Source organism: Dendropsophus ebraccatus, chromosome 1, assembly GCF_027789765.1.
Source record: "Dendropsophus ebraccatus isolate aDenEbr1 chromosome 1, aDenEbr1.pat, whole genome shotgun sequence".
NCBI classification, from domain to species: domain Eukaryota; kingdom Metazoa; phylum Chordata; class Amphibia; order Anura; family Hylidae; genus Dendropsophus; species Dendropsophus ebraccatus.
The window spans coordinates 176,129,765-176,146,117 of NC_091454.1; the positions used below are offsets into that span (position 1 = coordinate 176,129,765).

General features: G+C 43.3%; 1 protein-coding gene and 1 long non-coding RNA gene across 5 annotated transcripts in view; both read left to right on the forward strand.

Moving 5' to 3' along the window:
* The first annotated feature begins 668 nt into the window (after positions 1-668).
* LOC138801810 (uncharacterized) lies at positions 669-14,034 on the forward strand. Its single transcript, XR_011364649.1, has 5 exons — positions 669-1,179; positions 2,133-2,166; positions 2,289-2,349; positions 5,878-5,901; positions 13,745-14,034. It is a non-coding gene; the product is annotated as an uncharacterized lncRNA (long non-coding RNA).
* Positions 14,035-15,075: 1,041 nt separating this feature from the next.
* Positions 15,076-16,353, forward strand: part of CHD2 (chromodomain helicase DNA binding protein 2) — a 52,299-nt gene continuing 51,021 nt past the window's right edge. For all 4 annotated transcript variants that reach the window (XM_069984916.1, XM_069984928.1, XM_069984921.1 and 1 more), the window contains exons 1-2: positions 15,076-15,199; positions 15,918-16,041. In XM_069984916.1, coding sequence (XP_069841017.1) covers positions 15,091-15,199; positions 15,918-16,041 — 233 coding nt within the window. In that variant the 5' untranslated portion in view covers positions 15,076-15,090. The remainder of the gene's footprint in view (positions 15,200-15,917; positions 16,042-16,353) is intronic.

Consider the following 16,353-nt stretch of genomic DNA (forward strand, 5'->3'; position numbering starts at 1 on the left):
ACTACTGAGTGGGGTCACTGGTGGCTTGTTACTGAGTGGGGTCACTAGGGGCATTGTCACTGAGTGGGGTCACTGGGGGCATTGTTACTGAGTGGGGTTACTGGTGGCATTGTTACTGAGTGGGGTCACTGGGGGCATTGCTACTGAGTGGGGTCACTGGGGGCATTACTACTGAGTGGGGTCACTGGTGGCTTGTTACTGAGTGGGGTCACTGGTGGCTTGTTACTGAGTGGGGTCACTAGGGGCATTGTCACTGAGTGGGGTCACTGGGGGCATTGTTACTGAGTGGGGTCACTGGGGGCATTACTACTGAGTGGGGTCACTGGTGGCATTGTTACTGAGAGGGGTCACTGGGGGCATTACTACTGAGAGGGGTCACTGGGGGCATTGTTACTGAGAGGGGTCACTGGGGGCATTACTACTGAGTGGGGTCACTATGAGACATTTGCAGGCAGTAGTGTACATGTGGCTTATGCCTTTGGGTTGGTGTCCTTCTATGTTTAGCTCCCAGTAATGCCCTTGGTGTGAGTCAGCCTGTGGACAGAGAGGTTTCCCTGCCATGTGTGTCATGCTGCGGCCGCCTGTACACGAGCACAGGGCACTGTTCACACACACACACGCACACACACACTGCCCGCTCACAGCTCAGTAGGTAATACGCAGCTACGCGGCCAGGCCCGCCCCCTGGCTGTCACGTGGCGGTGACGTCAGGGAGGTGCACAGTGACTAGCATGTTGCCGCTCTACGTTGATAAGGAGGCAGCGCGGTTCGGGCAGAGCAGAAGTGCTGAGAGGAGAGCGGCGGTTGCAGCAAGATGGCGGGCGGCGAGACAGGCAGTAAGCAGGCGGGGAGCCCCGGCTTCTCGGCGCCACGGCGGGGTCCTCGGTGTCCGGGCTGAAGAGGACTCCGGTAGTGTACGCCACAGAGTGACGGGGCTCACCGCCTGTCTGTGAGGTAGAGAGAGAGGACGAGAGGAAGGCAGCACAAAATGGCGGTGGGAGAGGGAAGGCAGCTGCCTTTGTTCGCAGCCCCGCTCCCGCCATGGATAACACGGGGGGCTCCTGTGTACCGGGGTGACGGGAGACGCTCCCCACATGCGGGCTGAGGTGTCTGGGGCCCCCGGCTCCTGTGTGGCCCTGAGAAGCGGCTGACAGATCCTCCCTGTAATGGCGGCTGAGGGTGAGTATGGCGGCGGCTTCTTCTTCCCCCTTTGTCCTTGGGTGTGGAAGAGAAAAATAAGCGATGTCCTTGAGGCGGGCGGCCCGGGGCTGTGTGTGGCGGGGAGGCTGCCCCCGGTGCCCGGCTCTCCCGGCTGCTCCCCGGGCTCCAGCACTCGCACACCGGCCGCTTTATGGAGACATTTTTAGTAATTTTCTCCATTTTTGCGCAGGTTGCGGCTCCATGGCTGCCGGGGTGCGGAGTGCTGGCCGCCGTCCCCCCCCCCCATGTCCTGCCTGCTGCTCCGTGCCCACCGCTCTGCCCAGGTCTACCAGCTTCTATGCCTTTATGTGACTTTATAAGAGAGCCCTTATGTTCTATATACTTTATATATAGCTGGTGCCCTGCCTCCTTCTGTATACACGTTGTGTATGGCGGCTCCCTGGATCTGAGGGGCTGGCTATTAACCCTTATATTATATAGCCTCTGATTCCTCCTCTATATAGATCAGTGATCCAAGGGGGTGAGTGCCCCCCAGCTTTATGTCCTTACCCCATAGAGCAGCATGGAGCCCAGGCACTATATCCTGCATTGTATCCTCCACTATATATAAGGATAGCTTCCGCCATTCTACCATTTTCCCTCTGTCTATGGCGGGGACACCTCTAGATTTTATTATAGAAAATAGTTATGGCTCCTATTGTGATATTGATTACTCTTTTATTAGTGTGATGTCTAGTATTATATGTAACATATGGGTGGTATACAGTGTGACACTTTGCTTTATCCAGGAGGAGATATATAGTAGAATTGTCATGGCGATGTGACATTTGTCATGTATGATGATGGGATGGACAATAGAGAAGGCTGGATGCTATAGAATATATACACCCAATGATCATTGTCATATTTGATGGCTTATTTCTTAGGACAATGATGATAGATATTTAATTCAGATCTCTCTTTGCTTTCAGGTGATCCCATGTTTTCACAATTGATATTTTTTATGTAAGTATGCTTCTTTATTATAACTTTTTGAATCTTTGTTTTTTCTATACTGGAAATTTTTATTTTTTTTAAACTGGAAAATGTTTACAGATTTATATTGACAATTGCTTCTTTATTCACAGGTAAATTGGGAAAGAACTGTTACGTAATTTCTGATAGAAGACGGCTGATGCCTATTACCAGGTGTGTGTCGTCTTTAGAGAAAAGACAGATTTATCTGCTGGATTACATACATGTTTACACACGTGTAATCTATTTATTTTTTTTTTTTATAGTGTGAATTATTTAATCACAACAAATTGCTTGATACAATCTTGTCATCTTACAGTGATTTTTTTTTTTTTTTTTAAGTAAACATTTTTATATAAAAAAAAATAATAATAAATACGCTTTTGGTTGTTAGAATGTGTCAGCTGTCTAATATACCGGTCATTGTTCTCTTGCTGGGAACATTACTGATTCTGTGATGAATACTACAATTCTACCCTTAACTTAAATGTAGGGAGGCTCAAATCTTTTATGTAATGAGAGATTTTCACGTTTCTTATCATTGATAAGTCACCTGCATATTCTGTTGGAGGAATAGATCCTTACTTCATGTTTGTAATATAACATAAACAATGATAAGGTGATATATTAGATAAACTTTTAACTTCACAGATTTCATAGAAAATTTAGATTTTCTTTAATTAGAAAGTTTTTTTCAGTAGTTTACACACTGTACATACATATATATAATTTTTACACATGCATACATCTATATATTAGAAATATTTTGTTTAGCACTAATCATTTTTCAGAAATAAACATGGTTACAAAATGATCAAAAGTGGACCGTTATCTACCAAATGAAATGTGAAACAAGCTTTTTATCGGTTTATATGTACACAAATAACTATTAATGTACATGCAACCTTTTACAGGCTTTCACTTTTGATTTTACACACACTATAAAAAAATTATATATAAATATATAGGATGTGTAACTTTCAACACTTTACATAGTTAACAGATACCTATGCAATGTAATATGGGGATAATGTTAGTTGTTTTGTTTTTTTCACTCTTTGTATGCACACACTGTATGATAATGATGATTTGTGTCATGACACCCAATATATGTTTAAATTTAACCAGTTTTAAAGAATAGACATTTATGGGTATGAACATTTCTGGTCAAAAAGCTTTATAATTTACATCCATCAGCAATCCCAGGGCAAACCTGAAGTTATATAACCACACGTATGTATGTATATATATATATATATATATATATATATATATATATATATATATATATATATATATATATATATATATATATATATATATATATATATATATATAAATATTATATAAATTTTACACTTTTCCAGCTAATGACTTCTCTACAATAGCCATCACTGGATAAATTGAAATTCAGTAGTTTGTCAGTTTTCTTAGTGTATCTAACCGTACACAAATGTTTTGAAGATCTTAAAACTTAATTTTCTCTACATTTCAGATATTTGCAAACGTATTAATATTCTATGCATGTAAATGCCTCGCACTGACTTTTTAAAAATTCTTATTTATAGGTATATTTTGTGACTATAATACATTCATAACTAAATGCTATTATATGACAGTGATGGCACCCACAAAGAAACCTGTATAGTGCTGCTTTTTTTTTTTTTTTTTTTTTTTAATCAAATTCGTAGTTTCGGAAAGGAAAAAGCTTACCAAAGTAGCAAACAAATGCCTACTTATCTGTGTAAATCAGGCTCCTCCCACAGTCCCCTATTGCCCCTGTCATAAGGCCACTAGATGGCAGTACTTTCCATTGGAAAGCCTGTGTTTCTAGTCCCACATGCTATTAATCATGGAGTTCTCTTTACTTTGGGTTTGTCATGTACTCCCAATGGAAATGTGGATTGTCAAGTCACAAGAGGAAAGTGGAGACTCCATGCCAACCATTTACAACACATAAGAACTACTGTAAAAGAAATGGATGTAAATTTGAATAAATATAAGCCCTTGGCCATTTAGCCTCTGTGTGGCTGGTTACTAATGGTGCGTTTACACAGAGATTTATCTGAGCTTTTTTTTTTTTTTTTTTTTTTTTAAGCCAAAGCCAGGAATGGATTTGAAAAGAGGATAGATCTGTCTTTCCTTTTATGACCTGTTCCTGGCTTTGGCTTCAAAGATATGTCAGACAAATCTCTGTGTAAACGCACTATTAGCATCAGCAGTTAAGGAAGTGCACTGGACCACATGAAATAAAAGGCCTAAGAAATTAGTTGCTGTGAGCAACAATCATATCCCAAATGTTAGGTAAGATGAAAGTGACAATCTGGTTGCTAAGACCATCAGAAATGAAACCTATTTTATAATAAACATTTTCCCCCAATTTTCCATTTATAATAGTATTGAAATGTTGCAGGTTTCTACCCTGGCCAGTAATCTCACTTCCTTTTCTGTAGAGAGAAAATTTTTGCCACCTCATCTTCGCATGTAGGATTACAGTGAAAAGTGACAGCCTATAGGATAGGATAAAGCCATTCACAATATGATGTTTACAGCTCTTTACACCTCTGCATAGGTCACAGCATGTCTAGAAAACTGAGTCTGTATCTGTTTTCCATGATGCATGTAGGTGCTGTAAAGTGTCTCAAAGCTCAAGCAGTATGGCTGGACTATTATGTACAAAGCATGAAAATATTCAGTAATAGAAGTGGATAAGAAAAGAATACGTTTCAGTGCCTGGCTCTAATCTGTAAAATATATGTGACACATTCCCTTCACGACCACATTTATGCATTAGTCCTAATATGATAGTGCCATTTTATTTTCAAGTGGGTTCCAGATACTGAATAAATCTGTCACTTCTGCTGGTGTCTTCCCATTGTAAAGAAACAGTCAAAATGTAGTCAAAAATTCTATGCAGGTTATTCAAAAGCTATAAGACTTAGCTGGACCTGCAGATATCTCATGTCTATGGCAGGCACTTGAATGAAATCTGTAGCTGCAAGCTTTGTATTGTGCCTAGATGAGTTGTAATGTCAGCATTGCTATGGACAGTGCGCCATACTCAACTGAAAAACCTGATACCACTGTAAGCCCACTTCCAGTGTCATGTCCTGTGTCACTTATAGAACAGTACACTCATTGCTGCCTTTCAGTGTCCAGGGCTGTGGAAGAGATGGCACCCCTGTAAACAGGTAGCAGAGGTGGAAATTAAATGTTATTGGTTGGTAAAATTTCTGGAAGAGGGGGAAAAAATGAAATCCCTTGTATCTGTGATCATAGACCAGCTTCAGTGTTATCAGCCAGTGACTCACAAACGTAGCTTGATTTATGATAAATGCAGGTGACCCTTTTGTTGGTTCTAATGCTGTCAGGACACAGTGTATGTATAGGGCTTGCTTTCACAGATATGGTTTGCTGCACATTGGTTGCAATTCATGTTTACAGATGGATGATTGCAGTATAGGAGTAGCCAGTGTTCTGCAGCATGCCACACAGAATGATCACATGTTCACCTTGTTCTGAACAAATGCTCTCAATGCTGCTCATCTGACACCTCCAAATTGGGCTTGTGAATGGAGAGAAGGGGAGATCTAACAATTTGCAGTATACACTGTTTGCTTTTTCTTAGCCATATGTAATATTTTCATGAGCTGTGTACTGAAACTTCAGCTTCCTAACTGTATCTGTGTGTTTTCCCCTCAGGCATACATGGATGCATACATCTCGGTAAGTTTGGTTTCCTTATTTGTCTAAAGCTTCAGTGTATAATCTGAGATGTTCTATCATTAACATTGGGGTCGGTGTAAAGAATAACTCCAGTTGTCAGTCTGTCACAGATTGTCCTTGCTGCACATTGCTAAGACTCTGTGCCTCCTACACAGACTTGTTTGACTTGCTAGTGGCTTTAGCCTCATGTTACTCCCCTAGCCTTCTATATTTTGGCAGTTGTCATATTTAACTATATTTTGTGCCTCTGCCAGAATGGATGTTATGAAGTTTGCTGTAGTAACTTCAAGTCTCTGGCCAGAATGGGAGAGACTCATAACAATTATATAATTTGTTCCTATTTTTAGGCCACATGATGCGTCCAGCCCTTACATTAGAAAAATAAAGGTGTATGGGTGTCATCTATGCAATGTTATGACTGGAGTTTTTTCTTTGGAACACTTGCCAATCTGTGTTTTCTATTAGTGTGTTATATTGTAATTAAAGAAATGGTTTAAACTTCCATAGTTTAGCTGAAGTAAGCCTTGTTTTATTAGGGTTATTTATAGAGATGTGATTGTTGCCTGTCCCTTCAGAGGTGATCTGGGCTCATTGCAGCTAAAGGCCATTTTGTTATAAAACTTCTTGGGCAGAGGAGCCATTGGGTGTCCAGCCTGGGATAATGGGAATGGTTTTCTTCATTCATGTTACTACACACACACATCATGAGATTGCACTGTGTAGATAGATGCCAGTAAAGTCCATGCCACCTTATGTTTTACTTCACTCTTGTGATGGGGCTTGTCAACTAGACCAGGTCCATAGTACATCAAATGGTGTGTGTTTGTTTGAGAGAGACTAGTTTACATTGCACTTATATATCATTGCCTGTGAGGTTCAGGTTCTTTTTAAGAGCTGCCTATTTCATTGTAGCGGTAGGCTAAAGTCAAATGCATTATAGAAGTAGCTTTTTTTTTTTTTTTTTTTTTATTATATATATATATTTTTTATTTTTTTTTTTTATATACATCTGCACTCTTTGCTTGTAGAGATGGTCAAGACTTTTTTTTTTTTTCTGCCATGTGACCAAGTTAGGACCTACTGTTTCTGGTATTGACTACTTGTCCCCATGCCCTCAGTGGTTATGATGCAGCAGTGTGTGCCAAGAATGCACACCCACTCCTTGTGTTTGGACAGATGAGGAGAAGGAGGGGTTTAGGCTGTGAAGAGGAGGGTTAGGAATTACTGAAACCCACCTACTTTATGCCTAAAGCTCAGGAACAGAGGCCCACGTTTACCAAGCAGTCTTAACCCCTAGCAACCAATCAGAGCTCTTCTTTCAAAAATTAATGAGCTCTGGTAAATGAAAGCTGAGTTGTGATTGGTTGCTTTTACAATAGTATTTTTTTTTTCCACTCAGTGCTTGATAAAGCTCCCCAAGTTTTCTAGGTACATGACAGATGCAGCCTGTCAGATGTGAGTAGTCTGGGATTGTTTACAACTGCATAAACCATTTTACCTGAAGAATTCATTTTAATAACCTTTTTAAAAGTGATCTTGCTACGACAAATGAAGTACACTAAAGGAGAGTGTATCACAGCTGTACGATGAAGGCCAGGCGTAAATATGTTGCATAGTTTTGTGTCTCTGGGTTGCTCAAATATTTGTGATCTTGTCATCCATGCAGTCCCCCTCTTCACTTTTAAAGTATCACTGTTTATAACTTTCAAAATGTAAATCAACAGTATATGTGAAACAAATATGTGAAATATTTTTGCATTAAACAAACTTCGGCCATCTGTGGCAATTGGCGCTCCCTTTGAGCAGTACAGTTGAGTCGCTGGGCTGCACGAACGATCCCTGTATCATTTGTGTGCCCATTTAAATAAATTATTGGCTGCACATCCTCTTGTTTACTCAGATGTGTGGCTAGTAGATAATTTATAGGGTTGCTCCATTGCCCGATTGAGTGTTTCTAGCAACACTTGTTGACTATACTGTGTTGACTATACTGTGTAAAAGGGACCTAAATCTAAAGTGTGTAGTTACGGATGTGACAATTGAATTGTGGCTTCTGTTTGTAATGTAAATGATAACTCTGACAGATCTATAAGCTAAAGGACCTAATTGACTTGTTCCACTAAAGGTGTCCATTGTTTTAAGAGGGGGAAAAATAGCCTCAAGGAGCCTGTGACACATACATTTTTGAGCCGTCACTAGGAGGACACAGTTTCTGTCAACTTGTTTGGGGGGAGAGGTCAAGAGACCAAGTCTGTGGAGCCTGTTTGGGGGGAGAGGTCAAGAGACCAAGTCTGTGGAGCCTATCTCCTGCCTAAAATGCCAAGGAGTGAAGCACTCGGCTGTGTGGTTCTCACTACTCCAATGACACATCGAAACTTTTTAAAAGTGACTTGGACATTTTAAAGGGGCTGTCAGAAACTAGTTTTATTTTTCCTCACAGAATTCTTGCCACTCTTTATGGACTGTATGTGCTATTTTAGTAAACCCTTTAAAAATCTTGAGGAACCCGAAGTGGAGTCAATCTCTGCAAAATTTACTCCTTTGGTCACATTCAGTTTCATATTGCAGTCAAAAATGAGAATGGTACAAACAACTTCACTGAATTTGTCCCAAGAGGATAGCACTTCTCGATTTTTCACAAATCTTAAAGGGATGCTCCAGTGTGGGGGCACTTTTTTGGGGGGACCGGGGAGGAGGTGGCTGAAATAAAAGACGTCCACTTACCTCCCCGGTTCCAGCGGCGGGTCCCGCATCACGGCGCTCCGGATCCCGGCCGCTTCCGGGTGTCTGACTGCGCCCGAGACGCTACGTCTCAGGGCCGCTCAGCCACTTAGTGAAGGAGGCGGGATCCGTTTGAAGTCCGCTCGGATCCCGCCTCCTTCTAGGGAGTGGTTGAGCAGCCCTGAGACGTAGCGTCTCGGGCGGCGTCAGACACCCGGAAGCGGCCGGGAACCAGAGCGCCGTGGTGCGGGACCCGCCGCTGGAACCGAGGAGGTAAGTGGACGTCTTTTATTTCAGCCACCACCTCCCCGGTGCCCCCACACTGGAGCACCCCTTTAAAAAAGACCTAGGAACAAAAGTAGCACCTCCGTGGTTTTGTCTGCCATAGCAGACCAGACAGTACGCTGCACACCTTGGCCCTCTGCTAGTCAGAAATTCAGACTAAACAAAATGTTATGTCCTTTGTGTATACATGTATATTGTCAGTAGCTTTCAGACAGGTACTACAGGGCACAGCTAGAGGAACTAAAATATATCCACTAGATTTCCATTATTTTATATTTTTTTTTTTGGGGGGGGGGTGGAAAGTATTTGCAAACCTTGTACAGAGATTTAAATATACATTTTTCAACTTCTGACAAAAGATCTAGGTTTGTTTTGCTCTGTATTTGGATATGGGTCATACTAATATATAAAGGTCAGTCCTGCTCTTATGGTGAAGTAGGAAAAGCTGCTGTGAGTTGGATAGTGTAGGAGTATGGTTAGTGTCAGAGAGGCTGAGAGCAGGCACTACCAGGAGGCCTCTCTGCTGTGCTACGTGGTTGAACAATTTTCTTCACAGTACTCTTCCCAAAATGTCTTATTCACATGGGTGCCTGGTGCCATGTGCAGGATCCTAAACTGTGTTCTTGTCTACAGTGTAGTGGCACCTATTTGGCAGGTTTAACCCTTAGTATGCATTTTAAGATGGGGGGGGGGGGGGAGGTGCTCTCAGCACAGGGGCCTATTGTATAGCTATGGTAAGCTTGTCAAAGCATTTGTTATGAAGTAAGAAAAGGAATAGGTGACTTAGCTACTGTATATGTAGGTATCTCAAAGTCTTTACTAAATAGAACAAATAACTCAAATAACTTTGTCATTACATAGAGATCTAGACATTCCCTTTACCTTTCTTTTGGTGAATATTGCTGAATGTTGCATTTTACATGACTGGTAATTAAAGGACAGCTCCGGGCATAATCTAAAAACTCATGCAGAGTGGAGGCATCAAAATTGGCTATACTTACAACCCCCCCCCCCCCCCCCCCCCCCCCCCAGTGCCCCCACTGTGTCACTGTTTACAGACCCCTGCAGGGCTTCTGAAGCTCCTATGACGTCGCAATCTGCCTCAGATGCCTGCTCAGTGACTGGCTGAGCGGCTACTTCCTGCTGGGTTGTGATAACACAGGAAGCTGGGAGAAACAGAACAGAGGATAAAATGGAGCTTGTGGGGGTACTGGTTGATGATCCAAGATGTTTTGAGACAAGATGACTTCCATTAAACTTCTAATAAATTCTGTTAAAGCGTTCTCCACTACAGACTGAGTTCCTTATTAGAGGAGTTCCTAGATTGATTACAGTGTACACTGCTGGGTTCTGTTATGTTTCCCTGTATCACCGCCACCACAATGAATAGATAGTAGTACCTATTGCCTACTTAAGTGTGCATTTGCACTGAGATTTATGACAGATTATTGAAGCAAAAGACAGGAACAGACTATAAAGAGGGAACAGGTCATAAAGGAAAGACTGAGATTTCTCCTTTTCAAATCCATTCCTGGCTTTGGTTTCAATAATCTGTCAGATGTCTGTGTAAACAGCATTGGACAGGACGGGTCCTCCAGAGTGACAGATGCACTTAGTAACAGATCTATCGCTGGTCTAGAGATGGAGGCAATTCTGTTGTTTGGCAGTGTATCCTCCTATGGTGTATATAAATGTGTTTTTGAAACTGGACAACTCCTTTTTAGCCAGTGATAAACTTTCTAGATTTAGTTTATAGTAGAGATTTTGTGGAGCTAACCCCATGTGCTACATTTAGTGAAGTTAGTCCTGTGGTGTTTGTTAAATGGCTTCACCACGCAAAATGACTTTGCTTTGACTGGTGCCAGAGGAGGTCACTGTTCCATAGAGTTCTTTGAGCAGACTACAGTATATTATGGTGCACGGCATCTCAAGATTAGGTATGGGCTATAGTCCCTTATACATAACATACCAGTACACATGGTGTGGAGGCCGCACGCTGGAATTTCCAGTTCTGTGCTTTTTAGCACAATAACCCCTAATATTCTGTGGGCTCCATGGTGCTTCACTAATGCTTGTGTAAACACGTCCTATACTCTTCTGTGTACTCCGATCATGTGATCTTTTGCCATATCCACTACTGCATTGGATATACATACAAGTGGTGGTGACATTACAGGAAGTGTGTGCATATAAGCTGTGGCCACCATGCCAGTCATTGTGCAAGGAGATACTCATATACATTGTTTTTTTTTTTTTACTCTTCTCCTGCTTTAACAATATAATTCCTTTTTGTTCAATTAAATATTCCTGTATGCATGTGTAAATTGCAAGATGGTCTTTAAGCCCATGGTAACCTATTCAGCGTGACTTTTCTTGACTACACTAGTCAGTATGTGGACTGGTCTGATATGGGTAATAGTTGTTACATGATGATTGCTGGTCTCTTTGCTAACCTCCTCCCATAGATGCCATGCTTGTGGTCACAATAGGTGCGTTTATAAAGGTAGAGAAACATGCCTGCTTTATCCTATAAACAGCACCACGTGTCCATGGGTTGTTTCTGGTATTGCAGACCAAAAGAACTACTATATCACACACTGGGCAGCTAGTTTTTGGAAGAAAGCAGCCATGTGGTTCTAATCCTGAACCACCTTTTTATGTACTTGAATGTGTTTTTGTATATGGGTTTTTTCCCTTCCTCTCCCTCTTGTTTATGGGCTGGTATTGCAGTAATAAACCATTCATCATTAGCTTTATGCATTGGCTTTGTAAATGACATTTGTGTATTTCTAACTTCTGAAGGTAATAGGGGGACAGTTACACAGAAAGATTATCTGACAGATTATCTGCCAAAGATTTGAAGCCAAAGCCAGAAACAGACTATAAACAGATCAGGTCATAAAGGAAAGCCTGAGATTTTTACCCTTTTCAAATCCATTCCTGGCTTTGGCTTCAAATCTTTAGCAGATAATCTTTCTGTGTAAATGGGCCCTTATTTAGCAGTCTTACAGTAAGAATGTCCTTTGTTGCTCATAGCAACCAGAGCTCCACATTTATTTTACCAGAGCCCATTAATATTTGAAAGTGGCGCGGTGATTGGTTGCTATAGGCAACAAGGGACATTCTTACTATTAGGCTGGGATTCCATATATGTGTTCCATACAAAGTCTAAGCCCCCCATTCCCAATAGCTGTGCAGTATTGGGGAGGAATGGGGCTCCCCTGCAGTAAGAACGCATATGTGGAAACCCTTAATAAATCCCCCCCCCCTTCATTATACTGACTCATGAGATCTGGTGGAGATGAAGCCTTATCCACCAGTATATTTGTCTGCCATTTTGGTCAAATGTGGCAAACCTCTAACCCACTTGGCATCTTTTTATGGCGTTACTAAACGCTTTGAAGACAGTAATAAATACAATGCATAAATACAATATAGAAGTCGAGCCCTAGTAGGTGCGTTGACAAATGTGGCTCCTGTTAGTGCTGCACAGGGCATAACAGTAAGAAATGATGTTCACTGCGGATCCACATAATATGAATGTGAGATGTGGTGCTTATGGCATAAACCTATGACCTGTGAATCCATTCTATAAAGATTCTGAGAACAGGACCATCTGCTCTAAGATAGAAATGTCTGATAAATTATGTATTCTTAAGGGACTGACACTGACTATTCATGGGGTGCCATTTGGACTAAAGAACACTGATTACATTTGGGAGAACCACAATGCACACTGTAACATCCCTCAGTGGTTGTGTGCACTCTCGTGGCTGGCTGCTTATGTGGATTATTTCCCCTTGAAAAGGAACCTGTCACTGTTGCAGGCAACGTTATATAAGTGTAACAACTATAATATGAAGCTTTATTACATGATTTCCCTTATTGGCTGTGGATAGGCTAAAAAATAGTGTGCACTACTAGAGATCCCTCTACTTTATGTACACATCTTGGTGGCTGAACAGGCGGCTTGTAACTAATGAATGATTGCTACAAGTTGGTCCTAGACCTGACTACTGCTCACTTGACTTGTTTTAGGACTGTCATTTATTGCCATCCTGGCCACCTGCTATATAGGTTGTATCAAACATGAATATTCCACTGTTAATAATTTGTGAATGAATGTAGGGCTGGTTTTCTGTAGCTATTGTATGTCAGCATAAGATGTAAAAGTGAAGGATGCTTAAGAAGGTAATTCAGACTAATTCATCTAGGAAACAGTAGGTAGCATCTCTGGTGCCATCATTTACTATTACTGGAGTCCTTATCCTTCTGCCCTAGGAGCTTCATTTATAAGGGAAATATTAGAAACCAGTAGGTGTAGACCACAAGACCTCTGTTGCTACCTGCAGGTCCTAAATCATCTTCCTGTTGTCATACTTCTGGGAATTGTCAGATATCCGGAGGACCAGAATTTTAGCTTGAAGTAACGAATTCCTTATTGCTAAATTTGTAACATTGTATTTTATGATAATGGAGTAGTGCTTTGTGGCAGAGGACCTTAAGGCATTAGGGACTAGTTGTGACTGGTGCCTGCATCCTGTGGATGCCCCCAAAAAGCCATGGTACTCTTTAAGGGGATGTCCAGACCAAAGTGATCTTTGTAAATTTGAAGAGAATATGATTGACAAGTCTATAGCAAACTGAACAGCCTTGAAGCTCAGAGCTATTGATTCTTAAAGAACTCCCCATATTAGTCAATAGGGCAGACCACCTCTGGATTTCCTTTTTAATGGGAATGTGACATCATTCATTAGACCCTAATATGTAAAACTGTGATGGTAAGTGACTGACTTGTCCACATTCCAATGGCCTTTCTCTTTTTGATTTTTCAAAGACCTCCGGACCCTGTGCAGTTGAAGTGGAATCTGAGTCAAGAATGGGCCGGCTAATGCCAACTGTATGGAGGTTAATGGATGCCACTAGTCTCTGGCTCGCTCTATCCTAGTCAAGAACAGAACCTCACTGCATCTCAAGCACCAACAACTACAAGATTTGCTACCATACTGCATTGTCCTGTCCTTGTATCTTAATATTTACTTGCATCTCAATTTGATTACAAATGCTTCCATTCTTGATGCTGACTGACAAGCCTGCTTTCAATAAAGAGAAACTTATTTCACCATATTAGTGTGTCTCATTCTTGGTAAAGGAACGGTTGTGTTATTGGCAGATGGGAACAATCGCTGCCCTAGTGTGGTGGTGGTTTGCTACCTGGTGTGTCCGTCTCAAATAAATAAATTTTCACTGTAGACATTATTGGTAAGAGATGGGCAACACACTATCCAATGAGGTTACCAATGGACAAGCAAACTTATGTATGGTGTCATTGCTTTACATTGTCTGGACACCCATGTCTGGACACCCCTCCCAAAAAACAATGTTCTGACCATGAATTTAGTAGCAGTCTATATACACCCTCTCCAGATGTCCAAATGTCATGGTGGACCAATATAGACCTTCCGCCATGTGTGTTGTTAAGGCTTGGGATTGCCATGGTATTGGTAATAAATAAATAAACCTATGATACCCACAGTTGGGTTGGTAGTGTGTACACGTTCTGTGAAAGCAGTCGCCATCTTAGAAATGGAAGCTCCAGTTATTTGGTCTTCATGAGATGGACACCATCAAAGGTTCTCAAATGTCCTTTCAGACAGACTGGAAAGACTGGGTTGGTTAATTTCAGTACACAGATTATTTTTACTTGGTGTTCTACCACTAGGTCGGCGCTGTTGAGTAAGGGTGACTCTGTAGAGTATTGGTTTTCTGGTGTTGAGGAGTAACACCTACAAGCTATGATGGCTTTCCCCCTGTACCCCCCTGGTATCAGGAGTCTGTGGTTGGTCCTGGCTCCTCCCACCTGCCCCCCATGCCCACACATGCCATGCATGACTCCATCATGCCCTTCAAGGAGACATTTTAGCAGCCTTTCCTCACAAAATGGCTTACTTCCTGTCCAGAGAGGAAGTGATTTATCCCAAGGACTGAGGCAATGGAGACAAAGGAGACTTGTGTGCAGTGTCTGGCCAGTAAAGGGTGCAGCCCCCCTGGCAGAGAGCAGTGCCCCCCTGAGTGGGCTGTTAGGGTGCTCCTGGGGTGCCCCCTGTCCCTCTGCCCTGTGTGGTGGTGATGGTGGAGATGAAGGGGGTGGGTCCTTAGTACATCACCTGAGTTCTGGGGTAAATGTACAGTGTGTCAATCACAGACAGAGCTCAGAGCTGGGAAGGAGCTACAGATGGCGGCTGTGCCTTAGAGAGCGCCCTCCGCGCAGCGCTTTCCCTTTCACTTCAGGGTAACTTTGTGGAACTTGTTTGGGCCTCCCGGGACCCCGTCCCCCCCTGCTCCTCCGGGGACCCCAGCCCGAACCTGTAAGCCCGGGATTCGGCGGCTTTTGTGCGCTTTTTCGTCGGCGCGGCGGCGGAGCCGAGGAGTGCTCGTTGTTTTCCCAGCTCATGGCGCACGTCCATATTGGTGCGCTCTGCTAGCAGCCGCGTCTTCCTGCCGAGCCCCGGGCCCTCTCTCCCGCGGACCCCCACCCCCCGATATCGCATTTTACACGCTTTTTGCTCCTTTTTTCGCCTGTATTTGGGATTTTTCCTCTTTTTGGTGCGTTTTGCCGATCTCCGGATCCGCCGTCCCCGTGCTCCGATCGCTCCCTGGAATAGACAGGTGAGCGGCCGGTCACCATTACCGACAGGGATCGGGCATTTTCCGCGCTATTTGGGCGATTTTCTTTCTTTTTGGTGACTTTTGTGTCTGATGACGTAATCGTAAATCGTGCCGTCCTCGGGCGAGGCGAGCGGGGCTGACTGGTCGGCCGCACACGGTGCCGGATGGCCGGGGGGCTAGTATATACACTGTATACAGATAGCGGCTGGATATAGGAGATATATATGTGCTACATCTATGTGTGCTCGGGCTGCCAGCGCCGCTCACCTGCCCGCGGGATACCGGCGCCGCTGCCAGACACCCAGCTCCGGGGACCTCACCTCTCTCTCAACTTTTGACAGCAAATCCCTGGGCATCCTCGTACCACAAAGACCAGCAAGCCTGCCCCGGCCACACGATGATGAGGAGTAAGGAGAAGGGCACGGAGGAGGAGGAGGACGGCTCGGCCCACAGCAATGCATCCAGGTAGGAGGATGGGGGTAGTAACTCTCCTGGCATCACACATCACCTGCTCACCTGCCCTGCACACCTGCCCACCCCCTCTGCCGCCATCACTAGCCCCCCACCCAGAGAAGCCCCCCCCTCCCCTGCTGCTGTGAGACTACAACCCCCAACATATACTGGCTGCCAAGACATGCTGGGAGTTGTAGTCTTATACCCACAAGTTGCAGACCCCCTATGTTATTTTGTGCCTCTGACCTTGACTCTCATTGCCACACCCTAATATTCCCGGGGTTTTCAGAAACTTCTAGGAGGCCCAGTGACTCCAGCAGCCTA